Here is an 18,249-nt window from a genome sequence, read left to right as displayed (position 1 = left end):
AGAGAGAGAGAGAGAGAGAGAGAGAGAGAGAGAGAGAGAGAGAGAGAAGCATATTCATGTCACACGCGTAGCACCAGAAACCAGAATTGGCGTCAAATTGTTGCGATGACCTAGACCCTCGGCTTGCCTCCTGTTGGGTGATGTGGAGCAGCGCGCGATGTATGGGTCAGCAGAAAAACGGGGAACAGCAAGAAAGTCAGCGAGCGGTACGATACAGTGCGGGAGCTGGAGGGGTGCGGTGGAACCGGTTCACCGGGGAACGGTACATAGATAGAGGTAGCGGGCATTCTAGCATCCATCCATCCAGCCAGCCAGCCTCGCCGCCCGCTCCGAAGTGTCAGTTAGAAAGTTGCTCCGAAACGAATCGATCCGGACCTCTAGACCGGACCCTAGGGCCGGCCGCTGGAGTACCGTTACACTGTTCAGCTACCAGCCCGGCTGCCGCTGCGATTCTAGTGCTGCAAGCCCCCCCTCCCCGGCCGGTGGTCACTGGATTCGTAATGTGGCACACACGGAACCGGATCCGTGGGCTGGCAGCCGGGCAGATAGGGACGGAACGCGCTGCAGTTTGCGGCGTTGCAGAGAAATGCATTCACAGAAACAGGTAAAAAGCTGATCCGGATTTGTAATCTAGACGTAAGTACCGTTGCGACGCCATTTCCTTAGCGTCCTTTCGGTCCGCACTACCAGACAACCCACATTGGCCCACGTTAGACCTAAACCACATGTTAGACCTAAATTATTGGGCCCGGTCCCACCCTGGCGCGAATGGATCCCGGTCGAGGTGCGCAACCGACTTCCGCCGAGGCCCCTAAAACGGTTCCCGGATTTTAGGGCTGGGAAACCCTGGGAGAACCCCCTCCGGTTGTTGGTTACGTCCGGGTCCGTAACAGTTTGCCGAAGCGGCCCGCGCTATTGCCCAACACCCTCGTACACCTTTCGCCAAAGTCGCGCGCGGGTTCGCGCATTAGAATTGCATATCGTGCGACGTAAGCTGCGCCCATCGTGACGTAATGTGGCACATAATTGTTCAGCGTTCAGCAACTCCCAGCTTCCAGCGAAGAAGTTCGCACCTTCCGTGCGCTCGCATGCGTGTGACAAATCAGCCCGAGCCGAGCGGTCTCAGGATCAGGTGTGTGGAATATGCGCTGGAACACCTCCCAACCCAACTTTCAACTGTTGCAAACAGGGCGGGCGTGCCAAGAAACGGGCTCGCCAAAAGCTCGCCTGATCCGGGTACGATTCCGGGTCGCCACCGCCAATCGAGGAAGCTGCATCTCCCACGGTGGGGCCTAAGTTCGCACGCAGTTAGTGCATTGTTCGGGAACGCACTATTTTCGGCCCCGGTCTCGAGAAGGTAGCGTTGCAGGCTTTTCGTTTCGTGCAACGTGTCTCCGAACCGAACGCTAAGAGAGCGAAGTCTCATCATTATCACGCAAGCTTTGCCGTCTTACGCGGCCCACGATACGCCTGATGTGCGAGGCGTTGTCGGCTAATTCCCTTTTTTGTTTCACTTTCGCGGCATTTTCATGGCGGGTTTATAATTTTTGGCCCCGCTCGTGCCCGTGCCCGTGTGTGTGTGTGGGCACTGATAAGAAAATGAAGCGAAACACTTTCACCTTACCCACCCGGCCCGCTCACCCACCCACTCCCAGGTTTCCCTAGCAACCAAAGCAATTTTTTCCGTTCGCCTCGGTAGAAAATCGTCAATCGGCGCGACGGGCGACGTCTTTGAACAGGGAATGAGCCGAAACGGCGTATCAGCGCTTAACGCTCAGCTCTTTTGCCTATAATGACACGGCCCAGATGGCGCCCCTTGTATGTATATGTGCGCCTTTTAATAGAGGTGCAGTGACCGAAAAGTAGTCGCGCTTCGGGCGATTAAGCGAAGGGGTGCGTTACGATACGTGCGCGAGTGCTACGACAGAAAGAAAGAGAAAGAGAAGGAGATAGAGATAGAAGGAGAGAAAGAGAGCAAAAGACAGAGAAAGAGAGATGCTTAATTACTTGCTTATACGGTTACTATCACCGCCACCGTGGAGGCGGTCGGAGTGCGGCCTGCCTCAAAACATCGCTCCATCTCCTCCGCTCGCGGCCTTCGTCCAGTAGAGCGTTATCCTGAGGGTGGCCTCCGATCACAATCCCACCTAACCATCTCCTAACATTCCCCGCGGTCCCCTTTCGGACGGCGCGAGAACTTTGGCTCTCATGACATAACCAACCCAACGCTTGGCGAGCTTGGCGAGGCTCATGCGTTGCACTAAGAGTGCGTGCACAGGTAGTGTGCGGTCGCATCCTCTGCGATGGATTTTAAGTGACACGGCGGTGCGGTCTGACTGCGACGATATTACCCTTGCGCAGTGCGCAGTAGCTCGCTCCAAAACCCGCCCGAAATCGATGCCATTGCCATAACTCTAACGCACGTACTGCCCGTCTAATTTACCCGCCCTATATCTAGGTGGAGGTAATTCGGTGGCGAAAGATAACGAACGCTTAAGCCCCACGTAACCCGCCGCACCCGATTAATCACTCGGTTCGCTCAACTACGCTCAGTACACCTGTGCGGAATCTCTGCTCCGTCAGCGGAGCCTTCGACGTCTTCGGCCTCAAAAGTAACAGGGGACACCCCCTCCACACACGAGCCGCACGTCCTACGAGAGAGGTTTGGTTAAGCGGCACCCACGACCCACCCACCTTACCTTCATGCCCGTCGTTTGCTGCATCTGCAGGAACGTGGCGATCCCATTGCGGACCCGGTTCTTCACGCCACGCACCGTGCCCTTGTTGCTGCGGATCGTCGACGTGCCGCTGGTGAGGTCCTTCAGCCCGGCGAAGCTCCCGTCGTCGTCGTCACCGCCGCCCACGGACGGCGGGGTGGTTTCGGGCGAACTGCTGGACCCCGCTGCTGCTGCTGGGCCACCGCACCCGTCCGCCGTGCCGGCCGCGTCGCCGCCCGATCGCTCGTGGATGTGGAACTTATAGTAGCGATCGCTTTCGAACTGATTGCTGCGCACACTGCAGTCACCCGTGGTGGCCGCGGCCATCTGGCCGCCGCCGCCACCGCCGCCGCCGCCCCGAGACGATTGGTTGTTGATGGGGTGGTGGTTCAGGTGGTAGTGCGGATGGTTGCTTGCTGTTGACTGTTGAGTACGGGTTGCTTCGAGCCCTTCGCGGTGCGCGAGGCTGTTGATCTTGTCCATCAGAATCGAACGGGTCGTCGTCAGTAGCACGTTGCCCTCGCCGACGTGCTCACCATCGCCGTCGTCGTCGTCGTCGGCGGCGTTCGTCAGCGCCGGCGTCGGTTTCGTCAGGAGCATCAGCTTCGCCTCGTCATAGACACGGGGCCGGCTGCCACGGATGGCCGCCAGCAGCGAATCGGGAAGGACGCCACCGCCAGTGCCGCCGCCGCCGCCGCCACCGCGCAGCAGTAGGTGACGCTTCCGCAAACCGGTGCCCGCCCCCGGGTGATCCGACGTCGACGAAGGCGGCCGGGTCGGCCCTGGTTCCTCCACCGGACCGAGCTGTGACGGGTGGTGGTGCTGATGGTCGCTAAAGTTGAGCGAATCGCTGCTCAGGCACGACTCAGAATCGTCACTATCGGATGCGCAACCGCGGCTCCGGACCGTCGACCGTCGGGTGCCGTGGCCGTACGGTTTGTGCTTCTGCTGCTTTGGCGGTTGCTGCTGCTGTCTCCGGTTTTCGTCGTCGTCATCGTCACCGTCGTCGTCGTCGTCGTCGTCGTCATCGTTGGACAGCGGCCCCGGCCCTCCCCCCAACCGATGTTGCGGCGGGCGCTGATGCTGATCATGCTGATGAGCGTCCGCGCGCCCGATAACGTTCGCCGGCCCATCGGCGGCGTCGGCGTTATCAATCGCCATTTGTCGCCCACCGCCGGCAGCAGCACTGCCGTGTGTCGTGTGGTTGATATGGGTGACCAGTGCGAGGGCCGACGCCGCACCGGACGCGTCCGGGGCCGGGGACGATTTGGACATCTTTTTCGGCAGCGGCGGTGGCGTCACCTCGATGTCGCTGCAGGTGCCACTATCGAGCGTATCGCTCGGCGAACACTGGCCACTACCACCGCCACCGACCACGCTTTCCCCGCCGCCCCCACCGCCAGCGCTGCCGCTGCGTTCTTTTGCCACCGCCGCCGCCGCCGCCGCTGTCGCGGCTGCCATGTAGTACACGTATGGCGAATCACCGAAATCGGTGGCATCGGCCGGATCGGCGGACACGACGACGGTCGTCGCGTCGCCGGCCGCGAGCCCCCCACGCTGCACCATCGCTGCACCGCCGCTGCTGCCCTCGGTGACGGTGAGCGTGCTTATCAGGCTTGCACCACCACCAATGGCGGCCACTATCGGCAGTGGGCTTGGCGGCAGTACGCAGCAGTCGGCCACCGGATCTACTAAACCAGTGGCAGGCACCGGCAGGCTTTCCGGGCCGATTACGGGCTCCTGCTCCTCGCCGTTGTCGTGGTCGACACCACCGAACGAGATGACGGTGACCTGCGCTGGTGCGGTGCTGCTGCTGCTGCTGCTGCTGCTGCTGTTAGAGCCGTTGCCCGCTGACACCGTCACCCGGTGGTCGTTGTTGTGATTGTTGTTACAGTCCGTGGACGACTTCACTGGCTGCTGCTGCTTCACTTCCTCCTGCACAATCTGTATCCGCACGACGTTCGTCGACCGTGGCTGAGTGTTGCCGGTGTCGGGCGGAGCCACCGAAGGTCCGGTGGTGCAGGCGGCTGTACCAGATGCCGTTACAAACACCAGCCCCCGTTCCACGCTCGGCTCCACGCTAGGCTGCGCTCCGTCCGGCGTTCGCTGGGGCCATGGAGCCGCACTATCACTGCCTGGTGCGTCCGGATCCGGAGTTGCTCGGCAGTCGTCCAAATGCAAATGCGGCCGGGCCTGAGAAAGTGATGGACTGCTGCTGCTACTTCTGCCGCTGTTGCTGCTTTTGCAGATGCTGTTGCTGCTGGCACTGCTCACATCGGAATGGGAGTCTTCGGCGCACACACCGACCTCAGGGTTCCACCGCTCGCCAACACTGACGTCGTCGTCGTCGTCGTCGTCGGGTGGTGAAGGTGATGGCGACGGTGGCAGCAGCACCAGCAGCGGCGGTGGTGGATCCTCCTTCTTCGCCAGCGTACAGTCGGCCGCATCCACACTCATCGCAGCGCTGCTGCTGCCAATACTGTTAGAGCCATCGCCACCAACACCGGTGATGGCATATACCGTTGCTTTGGCGAGGAATGGTATTTCTAGCTGCTGCTGATGATGCTGCTGCTGGTGTGTTGCCACCGCCGCCATTGCTGCACCAGTTGGTTCCATCAACTGGGCGCGCGCGCGCGCGCGTGTATGTGTTGGAGCGGTTTTTTTTTTGTTAGTTTCTCCGGTGTGCGCGCGCTTTGCCTACTGCTATCTCTATCACTCACTCACTCAGTGGCGCCGGGGACAGAGCACCGACCGACGTGGAGCACCTAACCACCTGTGAAAAACAATTTAAGCCGCGCCAGAAAATCCAGAAAAAGAAACCAGCCACCGGCGGAGCAAGAGAGAGAGGGAGAACGAGAGAGAGAGAGAGAGAGGTAATGAAATAGAAATAGTGGATATGAGCGTGGATGAGACGTGAACGCGAACGAACACGAAAGATACAACATGCGGTTCCTCCGCGTATCCTCATTTATCGTGCCGTGCCGCCCCCCCCCCCCTCCAGGTAAGTGCGAATTCGAGTGCTCCAGAAAGCGGGCAAGAATGGAAGCGCACTGAGATGAGAGAGTGAGAGAGGAGGTTGGAAAGAGGGGTGAGAGGGGGGGGGGGGGGGGGGGAACGGGGAGAGAAAGCTTCCGGCATCCCGTTTGCCCCCTCGCGAAGAGCAGCGGAAGAAAAGCTGCTTGCTTCCCGTATGCTGCCCACACACACACAATCACACACATACACGCTGCCGGAAGAATATCGGTACACTGCACCCTTCCTCCGTTCCATTCCAGCCGCCAGGTCCACGGTCGTCGGGGTCGGAGAACTGAGGAAATCCCGTATATAGATCGGAAAAACCACTCCCGGAGGCTGAGGCGAGATCGCCTCCACTGCTCGGATGTTCTCGGCCCAGGAGTACATAGGGACCATGGACACCGTAAGTCCCTACTATGTGCGCGCCCACGGAACCTCCCTCTACGCGACCACATTGCACTGCACTTCGGCCCACATCAGGCCCACTGCCACACGGGGGGGCCAATCCAGTGTCTCACCTGTCGCGGGTCCACTACTATCCGTTCGTTGAGGTGGCTGGGTGGCAGGCCGCAGCAGACGCCACACGCCGGGTCAACTAGTCGCAACACTACCGTACGCTTCGGCGGCCGTCGAACACACTGGCTACCAGGGGGTCGGTGCGTCGGTCGGAAACTTCCGTCGTCCAACAGAGAGAGGCCGCACCAGCGCGGCGGACCAGCAGCCACTGTTTGGCTGCCACGGCGGCGAGCGACCTACGAAGCGCGGTGGAAGCGAGCGAAGGCCGAGGCCCAATACCAGCGGACTGTCCCGGACCCGGACCGTACCGACCGTAACTATCCACCCGGAACCCGGGGGGGGTCTACGCGCAGCGTGTGTGAGTTGTAGGCCGCCCGCGGTCCCGCGTAATCGAACGGGTGTGAGCCGCGCCGAATGCGCGACCGGCCGAAACTTTCAACAACTACCGCAACAATAACAACAACAACAACATCAGCCAGCCAGTGGCCCGAGGCCGAGAAGGCTCGAGGCACACATTTCAATCTGGCCCCCGCCGACGTACGTGCTCGCGCACACTCAACGTAACTGTCAAAGAGCGACCCGTGCTTTACCAAAACCGCCCTCGCCACCTCCCTCCCCCACGCCGAACCCCCATCGGTGGGGGATCCCGGGGGCCAGTGCACTCACGAAGCATGTGAAATGCACACACAGAACAAGGAGGTGCGGGATCGGCGCAACGGTGATGGGGGTGAAAGCCAAGAGAAGGGTGCGGCGGCGACAAGCTGGGTGGTGCGGGGGGGGTTGGGCAAACGAATCAACGAACAAAAACGAAACCGACCGACCGACTTCTTTTTACGAAAAAAGAAACGCACCGACGCGCGCGAAGCGGGAAAAGAAGGCCCATATTGATAGTACTTTCTCGCTCACACCATTTAGGGACCCGCCGAGCCGAGCACACCCACGGTGAAGGTTCGCACCTTCCCCTGTTTTCGCATCCCGTTTCCGATTCCTGGCGGCTGGCCGAGGTAGTAGCTGGATTGGCGTGGTTGAAGGAATCGGCAGGCTGAACCCGCTCCAGCGCACGGCGTTGCTTGACCGTTGCCTTGGCGTTATCGAGGGCGTGCACACGCAAGAAAGAGAGAGAGTGGAAGAAAACTGCGCCAGAGTCAGCTGGCCGCATGGTGGTTAGGTAGCTGCTCGCGTGGCCGAACTTCGGAGCTCCCTCCAAGAGTCGTTGGCCGCCGGCAGGGACCGGTCTGCACTCGTGTGACGCACGCGGTGCCGCGCAGCAGAATGCCGCGGTGTCAAAACAGCGAGGCACCACAGGTCGAGGGTTCGTTGCTCAGCTGTTCAAGTCTTTCGTATTCGGTGTCACTTTTCTTGATTTCTTATTGACCGCCAGCAGTGTCGCAGGCAGCATACGCGCACGTCCGAGCGACATGGCGAAACAGAAAGAGAGTGAGAGAAAGACAGAGAGAAAGAGAGTTGGAGATCGAGAAGGCTCTCCTTTGTACTCTCTCGGTTGAGAGGCTCTCGGCTCTCTCACATACTGGAACATTGGTATACGCGCCTATCGAAAGATTCGAAAACAAATAATTCAAAATTCCGCACAATGGAAGCGGGTAGGTCTCGATGCTTTCGACGCGCTCAAAATTATCCTTTATTTTCACTCCATTTGGTTCACTCCACTTCTGATCCAAGTCCAACAGCAGAAGCAATACATGACCGTTCTTTTCACTCACCTCCGAAAGCATTGCCGCACCTCTCGCGAAAGCTTTACTCCGAGTCTGAGTAGCACCGATGACGAAGATGGGACAAGTCCGGCTTCTTCTTCTTTCGCTTTACAGGCTTCACCGGCTCGGGTATGAGCTCCTCGTCGGCATCGTGCGTACCGAGCCAATGATCAGAATCGTCCGAGTGAGTTCTCAAGTTGTCAAGCTCCGGGGAGCCTACCCCTCGACATTTCCTTACTTCTTTCCGGCGGGGTTTCCCCTTACTTTTCCCACCATTCTTGGATCCACCGGCTTCCGGCTGCTGTGTTTGATCCACCGCTGGAACACTGGCCACCGCATTGTCATCGGCGTGCTCTGGTTCCTGCTCGGTTTCTTCGATTGGTTGAGGGACTTCTTCGGCGCCGACGGTACTGGTTGGCAGCTCGGACCCATCTTCCGTTTCCTTCTTCTGTGTTTTTACCAGGTCCACCAGATACTTATAGCGCGCGATACAATCTTCCTTCGTCTTACCCGGCACACTGTTGGCAATCTTCTGCCATCGGTCGGTAGTCGTCGACTTCGGGTGCTTTTGGATAGCCGCTTCGAGCGCCTGTTGCTGCTGCTGCGTCCAGGTGGCACACGATTCCGTCGCTGCGGTTGCGCCTCTGTCGCGTGTTTTCGTCTTGACCTTGGCGACATCGGATGCGTTGGTCTCCGGCATCTGGTGCGACAACCGGTAACCGCACTCTTTCAGCTTGGCTGCCATGTACGTAACTTCTTCCACGCTGCGTTGCATGAGATCCGCTATCTGCTCCCACCTGTTACTAGTACCCCCGGGGTACTTCTTCACCAGCCGAACAAGCTCGGTCAGATCGTCGTCGGTCCAGAGGCCGCCCGTTGGAGGTGGAACCGGCAGTGGTTTCGTTGCGTGGTGCTCGTCTCCCGCCTGCAAAATGCGCTGACTGTAGGCAGCCAGCTCTTCGTCCGTTTTCTCCGGTACGGTAATCTTTTTGTTCCGTTTCCGCAACATCCGGCTTTCCTTTTCCTGTGCCCGTTTCATTTCAAACTCCTTCTGATCTTTGGCCTCCTTGAGCTCTCTGAAGAATTCAATGCAGTACGTAAACGTGATACGAACGTAAGGGTCCAACAAGTTACAAACAGGGAGTAGTGTTCCGCAACGAAACTTACCTTTCGTGGATCTCTTTTATCGCTTTTTGCCTCCGGGCGTACAGGTCACTAACTAGCGTAATAGCGTACGGGATGCCTGTTACCAATCGCCACAAACCCACAGGCAGCTGGAATGGCAGAGTGTTCTTGATGCTCGGTATGGGAATTTCGTTGATCAGCTCTTCCAGCTGGATGTTCGTTTGGTTTTTCTTGTTAAATTTTTTCAACTTGCTGCCGACGATTTGTTCCTGCAAAGTGCCCGAGACGAATCGATAGTTAATAACGCTACACCATCGTGAACGAAACTGTGATTATCGTAACGCATAGAAACGCCACGGTCCACATACCGCCGTATATTTTTTCTCGATGTACGCTGCCCATGCTACCAGATACTGCATAACGGTGATGACAACAAAGAGAATGGTCGCACTCTCGACGATGCCCATCTTTCGCACGTGCCGATAGTAGTACAAAGCCGATTTCCAGTTCGGCAATCCATCATTCAGTACCCGATCGTACTTTTCGCGTTTCGCTGGATCCTTCAGAATCTCGTACACCGACACGAGGTTGCGAAACTTAATGTTCGCATCATCGGCATCGCTCTTGTCCGGATGCCACACTACCGATAGTGTCCGGAATGCGCGCTTGATTTCCGCCAACGAGGCGCTTTTATTAATGCCCATCAGCTGGTAGAAGTTTTCGTTCACCTCTTCGACGAGGTCGAATATCTCCATATCGTCCGCACTCCAGCCGTTGGCCACAGACGCTGTGAAACCAATCACCATCAGCAGCAGTAGATGTACGGTTTGTCGCTGGTCAGTTGCCATTTTGATGTCTCTCCGTGTGTAGTCGCCAAAACAACTGCTCTTGTGCTTACCCCTACTAGCACCAGCGATCTACATCGGAGAATCGTTTTTTATGCCACCGTGCGTACCGTAACGGATCTGTGGCAGAAACGACTTTCGGTTTCACACGTATCACACCGTCGAAGAAAACGCAACAAAACTAGCTGACAGCTGCTTGTTTACAAATGTCATCGGCGGCAAACCGGTTGTCTCATACTGAAGAGCTCTAACCTACCCTTCCGGAAAGATGTGCTTATTAACTGCTACGCGTAACCCTTCAAAGGGTTGTCGATATCGCAAACCGTGGTAACTTCTGTAGAAATGTACCCCCTTTTAAAATACGTATCTTACAACACATGCAAAAACTTTTTCCTTTGAGTAAAACGGTTCTGTTTACGGGTTTGTCATCCACGTGAATAGATAAGCAATATGGCTCGGCTATCAGTCGATTTGCTTTTTGACAGCCGTTTCTACCAGCTTACCCGTAGTTGAGGTCGGTTGCCGCATCTCGCCTACATAAAGGGCGGGCGCAACCTAATTTTGTTGAATAAGGATGTTATCAATTCCACGATAATGTCACCTGTGTGCCACGCGGTGTTGTAACCATACACGTATCTTTTTGCAGCATTTCGTTATTTACGTACAGTTGATACTGACAGCGTTACGTTGGTGAAGGCGAAGGCAATTGCTTACATCCTTATTTAGTTTTTAACAAATTAGTCCCCGCCCGCCCTTTGTGTAGGCGAGATGCGGCAACTGACTTTACCCGAAGTGTGCCACGCCATTCAACACTGCGGCATTGCTGCTAGAAGCCGATACTGTACAAACATAACGAATGTGAAAGCCGGTTGTTTCTACGGATATAGCATTGCTAATGGGTGTTCGTTGATAGGCACGATTTTTTACGCACTCTTCTGCGCCTGTTCGCACTAGAACAGCTGCATTTTCCGATTTTTTGTGTTCTTGAGGTTGCCTCCGGTCAGCGATGGCAAACGGAACGCCCCACGTTTAGCATGTGCGTCAAAACCGAAAAGTAGCGAAACAAAACCAACGTAAGAATCTTCGGTCAAAGCCAACTTGTCCAAGCCAACAACTATCAACTCCGTGCTCGAGTGGACTGTTAGCCAAACATCAGACCCGGCGAACCGACGAACACTTTGGCAGTAGGTTCAGTTACGTGCCCTCTAGTCAAGGTTCCTTGCTGATTGTCGTTAGAAGTAGAGTTGCTACAAAAGGATAAAAGTATAATTGTGCTAGTGATTGTTTACGTACCAAAACCATCGAAGTATCATTCTTGTCGCCGCTGTAAGACGCTGCAGGAATACAATGGAGCACCTAGCAAAACTGCGGATAAACCTAGAGAAGCAGGAAAGCCTCATTAAACTGGCCATCCTGACTACCGCTGCTATCTTATGTAAATTTGAGTAGTGTTCTGTTTCACCAAAAGCTTTCTAATACGTATTACTTCTTTCTCTTTTGCAAAACAGCTTTCTCCACGCGGCTCTTTTCCGTGCTACGTTTCGAGAGCGTTATCCACGAGTTCGATCCGTACTTCAACTATCGTACGACAAAGTATCTTGCCGAACAGGGTTTCTACAGCTTCCACAATTGGTTCGATGATCGTGCCTGGTACCCTCTGGGACGCATCATCGGCGGGACCATCTATCCTGGCCTCATGGTTACATCGGCCACACTGTACCGCATTATGTGGCTGTTGAACATTACCGTGGACATACGCAATGTGTGCGTGTTTCTCGCACCGTTCTTCTCGTCACTGACCACAATCGTAACATATCTACTGACAAAGGAAGTGCACAGCACAGGGGCGGGTCTAGTGGCCGGTGCGATGATTTCTATCGTTCCAGGCTACATCTCTCGCTCGGTAGCTGGTTCATACGATAACGAGGGAATCGCCATCTTTTGCATGCTGCTCACGTACTATACTTGGATCAAGGCGATCAAAACGGGTGCAATATTGTGGGCTACGCTGGCGGCCCTTGCTTATTTCTACATGGTTTCCTCGTGGGGCGGATACGTTTTTCTTATCAACTTAATTCCGTTGCACGTGCTGGCCCTAATGGCGACTGGTCGCTTCACACATCGCGTCTATATCGCCTACAGCACGCTCTACACAATCGGAACAATCCTCTCGATGCAGATCTCGTTCGTTGGCTTTCAACCGGTACAGAGCTCGGAACACATGCTCGCATTTGGCGTCTTTGGCCTCTGCCAGCTGCATGGCCTAGTGGACTACGTGCGGTCAGTGGTTTCTAAAGAACACTTCGACACCCTCTTTCGGGCGCTCGTCATTTCGATCGCCACAGTAGCGGCCCTGCTTGGCCTCGTGCTAGCTGTCACGGGAAAAATTTCGCCATGGACCGGTCGCTTCTACTCTTTGCTTGATCCTTCGTACGCAAAAAATCACATCCCTATCATCGCGTCCGTGTCCGAGCATCAGCCCACATCCTGGTCGTCGTTTTACTTCGATCTTCAGATACTGGTTTTCCTTTTTCCGGCCGGGCTTTACTTCTGTTTTGCCAAGCTGTCAGATGCAAACATCTTTATCATCTTGTACGGCGTAACGAGTATCTACTTTGCCGGCGTAATGGTGCGCCTGATGCTGGTGCTTGCCCCTGTCATGTGTATACTCTCCGGAATCGCCGTATCGCAGCTCATGATGAAGTACATCAGGAACGTGGATGCTGGCGGTTCGGTTACCGGTAGTGGTGGTGGTGGCGGCAGCGGAGAAAGTGCGTCTAGCCGTAAGGCAAAGGCACGCGCTTACGAACAGCAAACGCCGGTGAAACCGGAAGTAGCGATTGGGTTCGTGCTACTGGTAACTTTCCTACTGGTCACCTATACGTTCCACTGCACATGGGTTACTTCGGAAGCGTATAGCTCACCGAGCATCGTACTGAGCGCCCGATCGCACGACGGCGGACGGGTCATTTTTGACGATTTCCGGGAAGCCTATTACTGGTTAAAGATGAATACGCCCGAGGTAAGATTTTTTGTTAGCAGATTTTTTTTCTTTAGAAACTAAGGAAAACTACAACCAATTCGTCCATGATGAAAACAGTTTAAGGTTGAGTCGTCGTTGTTCGGGTAACAATGCGTCGATATTATTTTGTGAAGACAGTTGAGTCACAGTAAGATTTCTGTTTGCAGATTTTTTCTTTAGAAACTAAGGAAAACTACAACCAAATCGTACATGATGAAAACAGTGTAACGTTGAGTGCGTCTATATTATTTTATGAAGACAGTTGAGTCACGTTGAGTTTAATTTACTCCGTACTTAAAAGTTTTTGGAGATCTTCTGTGATTCCTGCTGCACTCAATGTCATCGACTACCCAACGAGACGCTGATTGTTAGCACTTTGATCGCTGAACTTTTGCCAGCGGATCTATTCTCTTTCGCCTATTATTACTTTTTAGAGTTCAACCAATTTCTTCGTTTGTCCATTTTAATTCCATGTTTGCCGCGTAGGATGCTCGCGTAATGTCGTGGTGGGATTACGGGTATCAAATTACCGCTATGGCCAACCGCACTATTTTGGTTGATAACAACACATGGAACAATACACATATCTCACGCGTCGGCCAAGCGATGGCTTCAACGGAGGAGCGGGCGTATGAAATCATGAAAGAGCTCGATGTGGACTACGTGCTTGTAATCTTCGGTGGCCTTACTGGGTACTCGTCTGATGGTATGTTCCCTTTCCTGCAATTTACCATCAAACACGCAATTTTGGTTTCACGTCCCCTCTGCTTTTGACAGACATCAACAAATTCCTGTGGATGGTCCGTATCGGTGGAAGCACGGACCGTGGCGCACACATTCGCGAGATGGACTATTACGCACCGAGTGGAGACTTCCGCATAGACAAGGAGGGTTCACCGACGCTGCTTAACTGCCTCATGTACAAGATGTGCTACTATCGCTTCGGTCAAGTGTACACTGAGGGCGGTAAAGCTCCGGGCTATGATCGGGTGCGCGGTGCCGAAATAGGAAACAAAGATTTTGAATTGGATGTTCTCGAGGAAGCGTACACCACCGAGCACTGGTTGGTGCGGATCTACAAAGTGAAAGATCTTAGCAATCGGGGCGTTTAGAGTGTAGACTGCGGTACCACTCACATAATGCGGTTTCTATCGACATCATCTCTTCAACCGCGTCTTACTTTCATCATGCTCAGTTCGAACCGGTTTCTGTCATTCGCCATTCATCGCTTAAAAGCATCAGTCGCCATTGTTCCAGTGCTTAAAAGGATACGTTTTGTTTTCTTTGTTGAGGGCCTCCACCCTAACCCGTCCAAGGTGTAGGCGAGACGTAACCCTTTATCCCATTCCTTCACTGCAATATAGTGCCGCCTAGCACAGTGCTGGCTTTACGAGAGACTTTACCACAGCGCACATCGATCAAGAATAATTTCTCCGCCGTGCTAGTTGCAGTTTCACTCAGGGCGTTTCACATTTTTTCAAATATAAATTTGTAAACAAAACTTATTTTCATTAATTTTCTTCACCAATGATCACAGAACGCTGATGAACGCAACAATCGAAATAAAAACGAAATATAATTTACTTCAACTTTTGCATATTCGTGCTCCTTCGTGTAGGAAGCAATTCCTATATAAAGGGCTTTAAAAATTCCCGACGTAATTAACTCAAGAAGAATTTTGCAACCAGACAGTGTCCTCAACGTCCACAAATGTTCTCAGACATTTCGACTAATGTATAACATTATTCAGACAACATTTGCACGGTTTAACCGATGATTGTACGATTAAAATAATCATGCCTAAACAACTTTTGAATTTTGGAAATGAACTTTGTTTTGCCTTCCATTTGCCTGACTTGTTGAATAAGTTTTGAGCTTCGGTAAAAAAATACTATTTCATGCATTAAAATACAAGTTATGTTTCTTTCGTTTCTAAGGCTGAAGAAATCCGCACCGTTCGGCTGTTCGGGAAAAAAACTTATTTTTATTTATGATAAATGTAGGTTAGTGTGTGTTAGTTGTCTGCTAATCGGTCTCTGGCACCAGCTTCTGGGGAAGTTTTCTGGGGAGCTTCTGGGGAAGTTTTCCTGGTATTGACCGCTTACCGCTTTCTACACTGCACTGCAGTGTAGCTATACAAATAAAAATAATCTAATTCAAACTTGTACATCCAGTTCATCCAGATCCAGTTCAAAACCGTATATCTCTCAATAGTCCAACTGCATTACCCCTATATTAGAAATTTCTAAGGCTCTAACAAAATCTCGAATCTCATACATCGGTTTGCTGGCTCTAATCATTCCCTACTTTAACCGTGTTCGCAGGACGCTGATTGTCTGCCATTATGATTAATGGATTGGCAATAGTGGACACCGCATCTTTTACCGTGTGATAGACAATGTTTTTAATCTGCAATTTATCCTCATGGTTTGAGTGAGTCTTGGTCAGGTATCGGAACTCGTTCGTTAGCTGGAAGCAATAGGAGATATTTTCCGGCGACACAAAGTCCTCCGCCACCTTGATGCAGTTATGAAGGTTTAGAACCTGATGTGGAGCACCGGCCGGTATGAAGATCGCGTCACCGGAGCACTGCACGATCGAGTAGCCTTCGACCTGATACTCCTGTAGCAATCGTTTGCGCATGTTCGCATCGAGGTACCACTTCTGGTCGTGAATCGGATCGTGATTTGGTTTGATATTATTTCCCCGTTCACGATCTATGCCTCTTAAGAACGAGCGTATCTTATCCGCGTCTTGCGCGTGATAAATGTGCCACAGTGCACCGGGTAGATCCTCCCGCTCATTGATTCGACGACGCGTTTGCGCATCGCAGTCGTCAATACCGATCGATTCAAGTACCTTTCGATTGTATTGTTCTCGTGTTTCATCCGCCGGTGTTCCGACGTACACCATCACGTTGACGGCGTCAGAAATATCGAGATGCAGACTGGTGGTGCCTTTTTTTGGGTTCATGGCTGATCCGTATGCACTGTACATCTTTGGTCCAAGATCGGGTCGTACAAAGAAGCCAGGCAGTCTGCTGGCTAGGTTGAGACGCCCGCTACGCCGCGTGTACTCCGCCAACGGAAGCGATTTCATCAGATCGTCAAATCGGGATGGCATCAGCTCGGCAAAATCATCACCCGGTGGCCAATCCTTGAGCTTCAGCGGCATAGGACACTTGTGCTCATCGAGCAATCGGTCATCGATCGACTGAAAACCGGCCCAAAACACGTGCATCGAGTAACCCTTTACGATTTTCCCGTTCAGACAATTAACTAAATCGGACGGCTGCTCTCCAAAGTCACGGTCGAATGACTGCGGCGTCCAGAGTTCCATGTTCATCGCACCGGACACTGACGAAACCATCACCGGTTGGCCGCGTTCCCATTGATCGTGAAACGTTTGATAATTGTGACGGCTGAGCGGATCGAGCAAGCGCAGAAGCTTCCCATTGCAAAGCCACTCGTGTGCCAAACCCGGATACATGGCGGACGATGTGGCTAACGTCATAGTTCTTTCGCCCTTCCGGAACTGTTGCTGACTTTCCTTGCTGTGCATGTTGCATCTACGGGTGTTGACATCAACGAAGAGATCATTTGTGTTGTGCTCACTGTTCAGCAACTCAAAATCTCCTAAAAATCCGATCAAAAACTGCTGGATCAGATCGCGTTGAATTATCACATACTCAGGAATCTTTGGCATCGGTGCGGCTGCTTCCTCGTCGCTGGCCATCGGGCATTGATTTGAGCTGAAAACGCCACTATCCTTGTCGAACTTTAAAATTTGTTTGATGATCAGTCCCAACGTTTTCGAGTCTAGGGGTGGAGAGGGTTTGAAGCGTCCGTTTTCGCTGTAAGTTACGAGAGGGGGTGACGGTTTTGCAGTAATTGATGAGTCTTCTACCGCGTTCGCTTCATCTGCTTCGAGTGGACGATGAGAAGGTTGGCCACCGCTTTCGTTTACCGTACCCGCCCAAGCAACGCTGTAGTTCTGGTTTTCGCGCTGTACATCACCGTCGCTAGTGTCATCCAATGGCACGAAAACGCTATTATCGCCTGTATGTGTTTGTTCGCTTGAAAGACATTGCTTTACGAACGAAATTCTATAGGCATTCGGTTCAGCATCCGAAATTTCGCCTTCCAGCTGGGTCACCATCGGTTCGATATCTTTGATTGTGAGCTTTACCGGTAGGTGACCGCTGTTATCGCGTTCGTGATTGTTCCCGTTGCTCGTCAGCGTATCTGCATCGACCGTCACGGGATAGATAAACTCCAGTTTATCTTTGATTTTTCGAAACCGTGACTCTTGGCTGAGCGGGCACTCGCAATCAAGCGGAATCCCGAGCAGTGCGCAAATTCCGTGCATTTGCCGCACCAACTTGTTGAAACAGTCTCCCGGTATAATTTGTGTTATCATAAGGCGAGACTGGATGTGCGGTTCCTTCGTCACACTGCACATAAACCAACCTGCGTCATCTTTGTCTTTCGTAGTGGTTTGTAACGTTCCAGAGCCGCGTTTTTTACATTTATAACAGTCGAGGCATACGACGAAACCGCAACTAGTGCAAACCCAATGGTAGTTAAAGAGCGTCGTCTGACACACGTCACACATCTCCCGTACACCTCGCACGGCTTGCCTCCAGGCTATGGTTGTATCTTCAGACATATGCTCAAAGCATGCTTCCATTTCCTGCTGAAACAATTCGCAAAACTTGTGGCCTACCTGACCAAGTAAAAATTTGGATGTTTCCAACGATAGATCCACTGGTACTTCTTTCAAATTGGAGCTCCACAAGCAAATGTCCGCCTCCTTGGGATCCAAGCGGGGGTCAGCAAATCCATTCACCTCCAGCACTCCTTCTTCGTTGTATTTCAATTTGCGGAACGCAATGAATCGACACAGATCATCATCTGCGCGTACGGCGAGTGCGTCTCGTGAACGTGCTGCCGCTGAACGTCCGCAATCACGGCATCGGGGCAACTTTGGTGTTAGTTTGTAGCAGGGCAAATTCTGTAGGAACCGTTCGGTAGAATGCTGTCGTTTAACTGTACTGCGACGCTTCTTGGGCGCATCGAGCGCATCTACACCGTTGTTGCGTTTCATTTTAAAATTCACTTCGTTGTGTTGCGTTGAAGTTTACGCTAGTTGGACACTCTAGATATACTCGGTAAATCACGCTGTATGGCAACAATCAGACATTCATCAGATTGTTAGTTGATTTTGTAAGCTTCACGGGAGGACATTTTGTACCAATGCAATGTTCGCGGCAAATCGGAAACTCTATATATCGACAA

At 53.1% G+C, this 18,249-nt stretch overlaps 3 protein-coding genes across 3 annotated transcripts; 1 reads left to right on the top strand and 2 right to left on the bottom strand.

Annotated features, from left to right (window-relative positions):
* Positions 1–7,876: 7,876 nt before the first annotated feature.
* Positions 7,877–10,068, bottom strand: LOC131213568 (uncharacterized protein F54F2.9). Its single transcript, XM_058207637.1, has 3 exons — positions 9,454–10,068; positions 9,128–9,354; positions 7,877–9,036 (listed from the first exon to the last, which is right to left on the bottom strand). The coding sequence occupies exons 1-3, from the start codon at positions 9,931–9,933 to the stop codon at positions 8,004–8,006; spliced, it is 1,740 nt and encodes a 579-aa protein (XP_058063620.1). The 5' UTR covers positions 9,934–10,068; the 3' UTR covers positions 7,877–8,003.
* Positions 10,069–10,780: 712 nt separating this feature from the next.
* LOC131213168 (dolichyl-diphosphooligosaccharide--protein glycosyltransferase subunit STT3A) lies at positions 10,781–14,747 on the top strand. The gene is made up of 4 exons (XM_058207150.1): positions 10,781–11,365; positions 11,439–12,952; positions 13,439–13,658; positions 13,730–14,747. Exons 1-4 carry the CDS (start codon positions 11,278–11,280, stop codon positions 14,062–14,064), a joined length of 2,157 nt encoding a protein of 718 aa, XP_058063133.1. The 5' UTR covers positions 10,781–11,277; the 3' UTR covers positions 14,065–14,747.
* Positions 14,748–14,970: 223 nt separating this feature from the next.
* On the bottom strand, positions 14,971–18,058 carry LOC131213408 (lysine-specific demethylase 3A). The gene has a single exon (XM_058207443.1). It carries the CDS (start codon positions 18,056–18,058, stop codon positions 15,245–15,247), a length of 2,814 nt encoding a protein of 937 aa, XP_058063426.1. The 3' UTR covers positions 14,971–15,244.
* Positions 18,059–18,249: the final 191 nt, after the last annotated feature.

Source organism: Anopheles bellator, chromosome X, assembly GCF_943735745.2.
Source record: "Anopheles bellator chromosome X, idAnoBellAS_SP24_06.2, whole genome shotgun sequence".
In the NCBI taxonomy this organism is placed as follows: Eukaryota; Metazoa; Arthropoda; class Insecta; order Diptera; family Culicidae; genus Anopheles; species Anopheles bellator.
The sequence above is the reverse complement of the archived record's forward strand: the minus strand, read 5'-3'. Positions and strand labels throughout refer to the sequence as shown.

Excerpts from the sequence above, each read along its gene's own strand:
- LOC131213568 (XM_058207637.1), bottom strand. The coding sequence starts at position 9,933 with ATGGCAACTGACCAGCGACAAACCGTACATCTACTGCTGCTGATGGTG. Across the intron at positions 9,355-9,453 it reads TCGAGAAAAAATATACGGCG|GAACAAATCGTCGGCAGCAA; the intron begins GTATGTGGACCG and ends GGCACTTTGCAG. Across the intron at positions 9,037-9,127 it reads ATAAAAGAGATCCACGAAAG|AGAGCTCAAGGAGGCCAAAG; the intron begins GTAAGTTTCGTT and ends TGAATTCTTCAG.
- LOC131213168 (XM_058207150.1), top strand. The coding sequence starts at position 11,278 with ATGGAGCACCTAGCAAAACTGCGGATAAACCTAGAGAAGCAGGAAAGC. Across the intron at positions 12,953-13,438 it reads TAAAGATGAATACGCCCGAG|GATGCTCGCGTAATGTCGTG; the intron begins GTAAGATTTTTT and ends TTTGCCGCGTAG. Across the intron at positions 13,659-13,729 it reads TACTGGGTACTCGTCTGATG|ACATCAACAAATTCCTGTGG; the intron begins GTATGTTCCCTT and ends TGCTTTTGACAG.
- LOC131213408 (XM_058207443.1), bottom strand. The coding sequence starts at position 18,058 with ATGAAACGCAACAACGGTGTAGATGCGCTCGATGCGCCCAAGAAGCGT.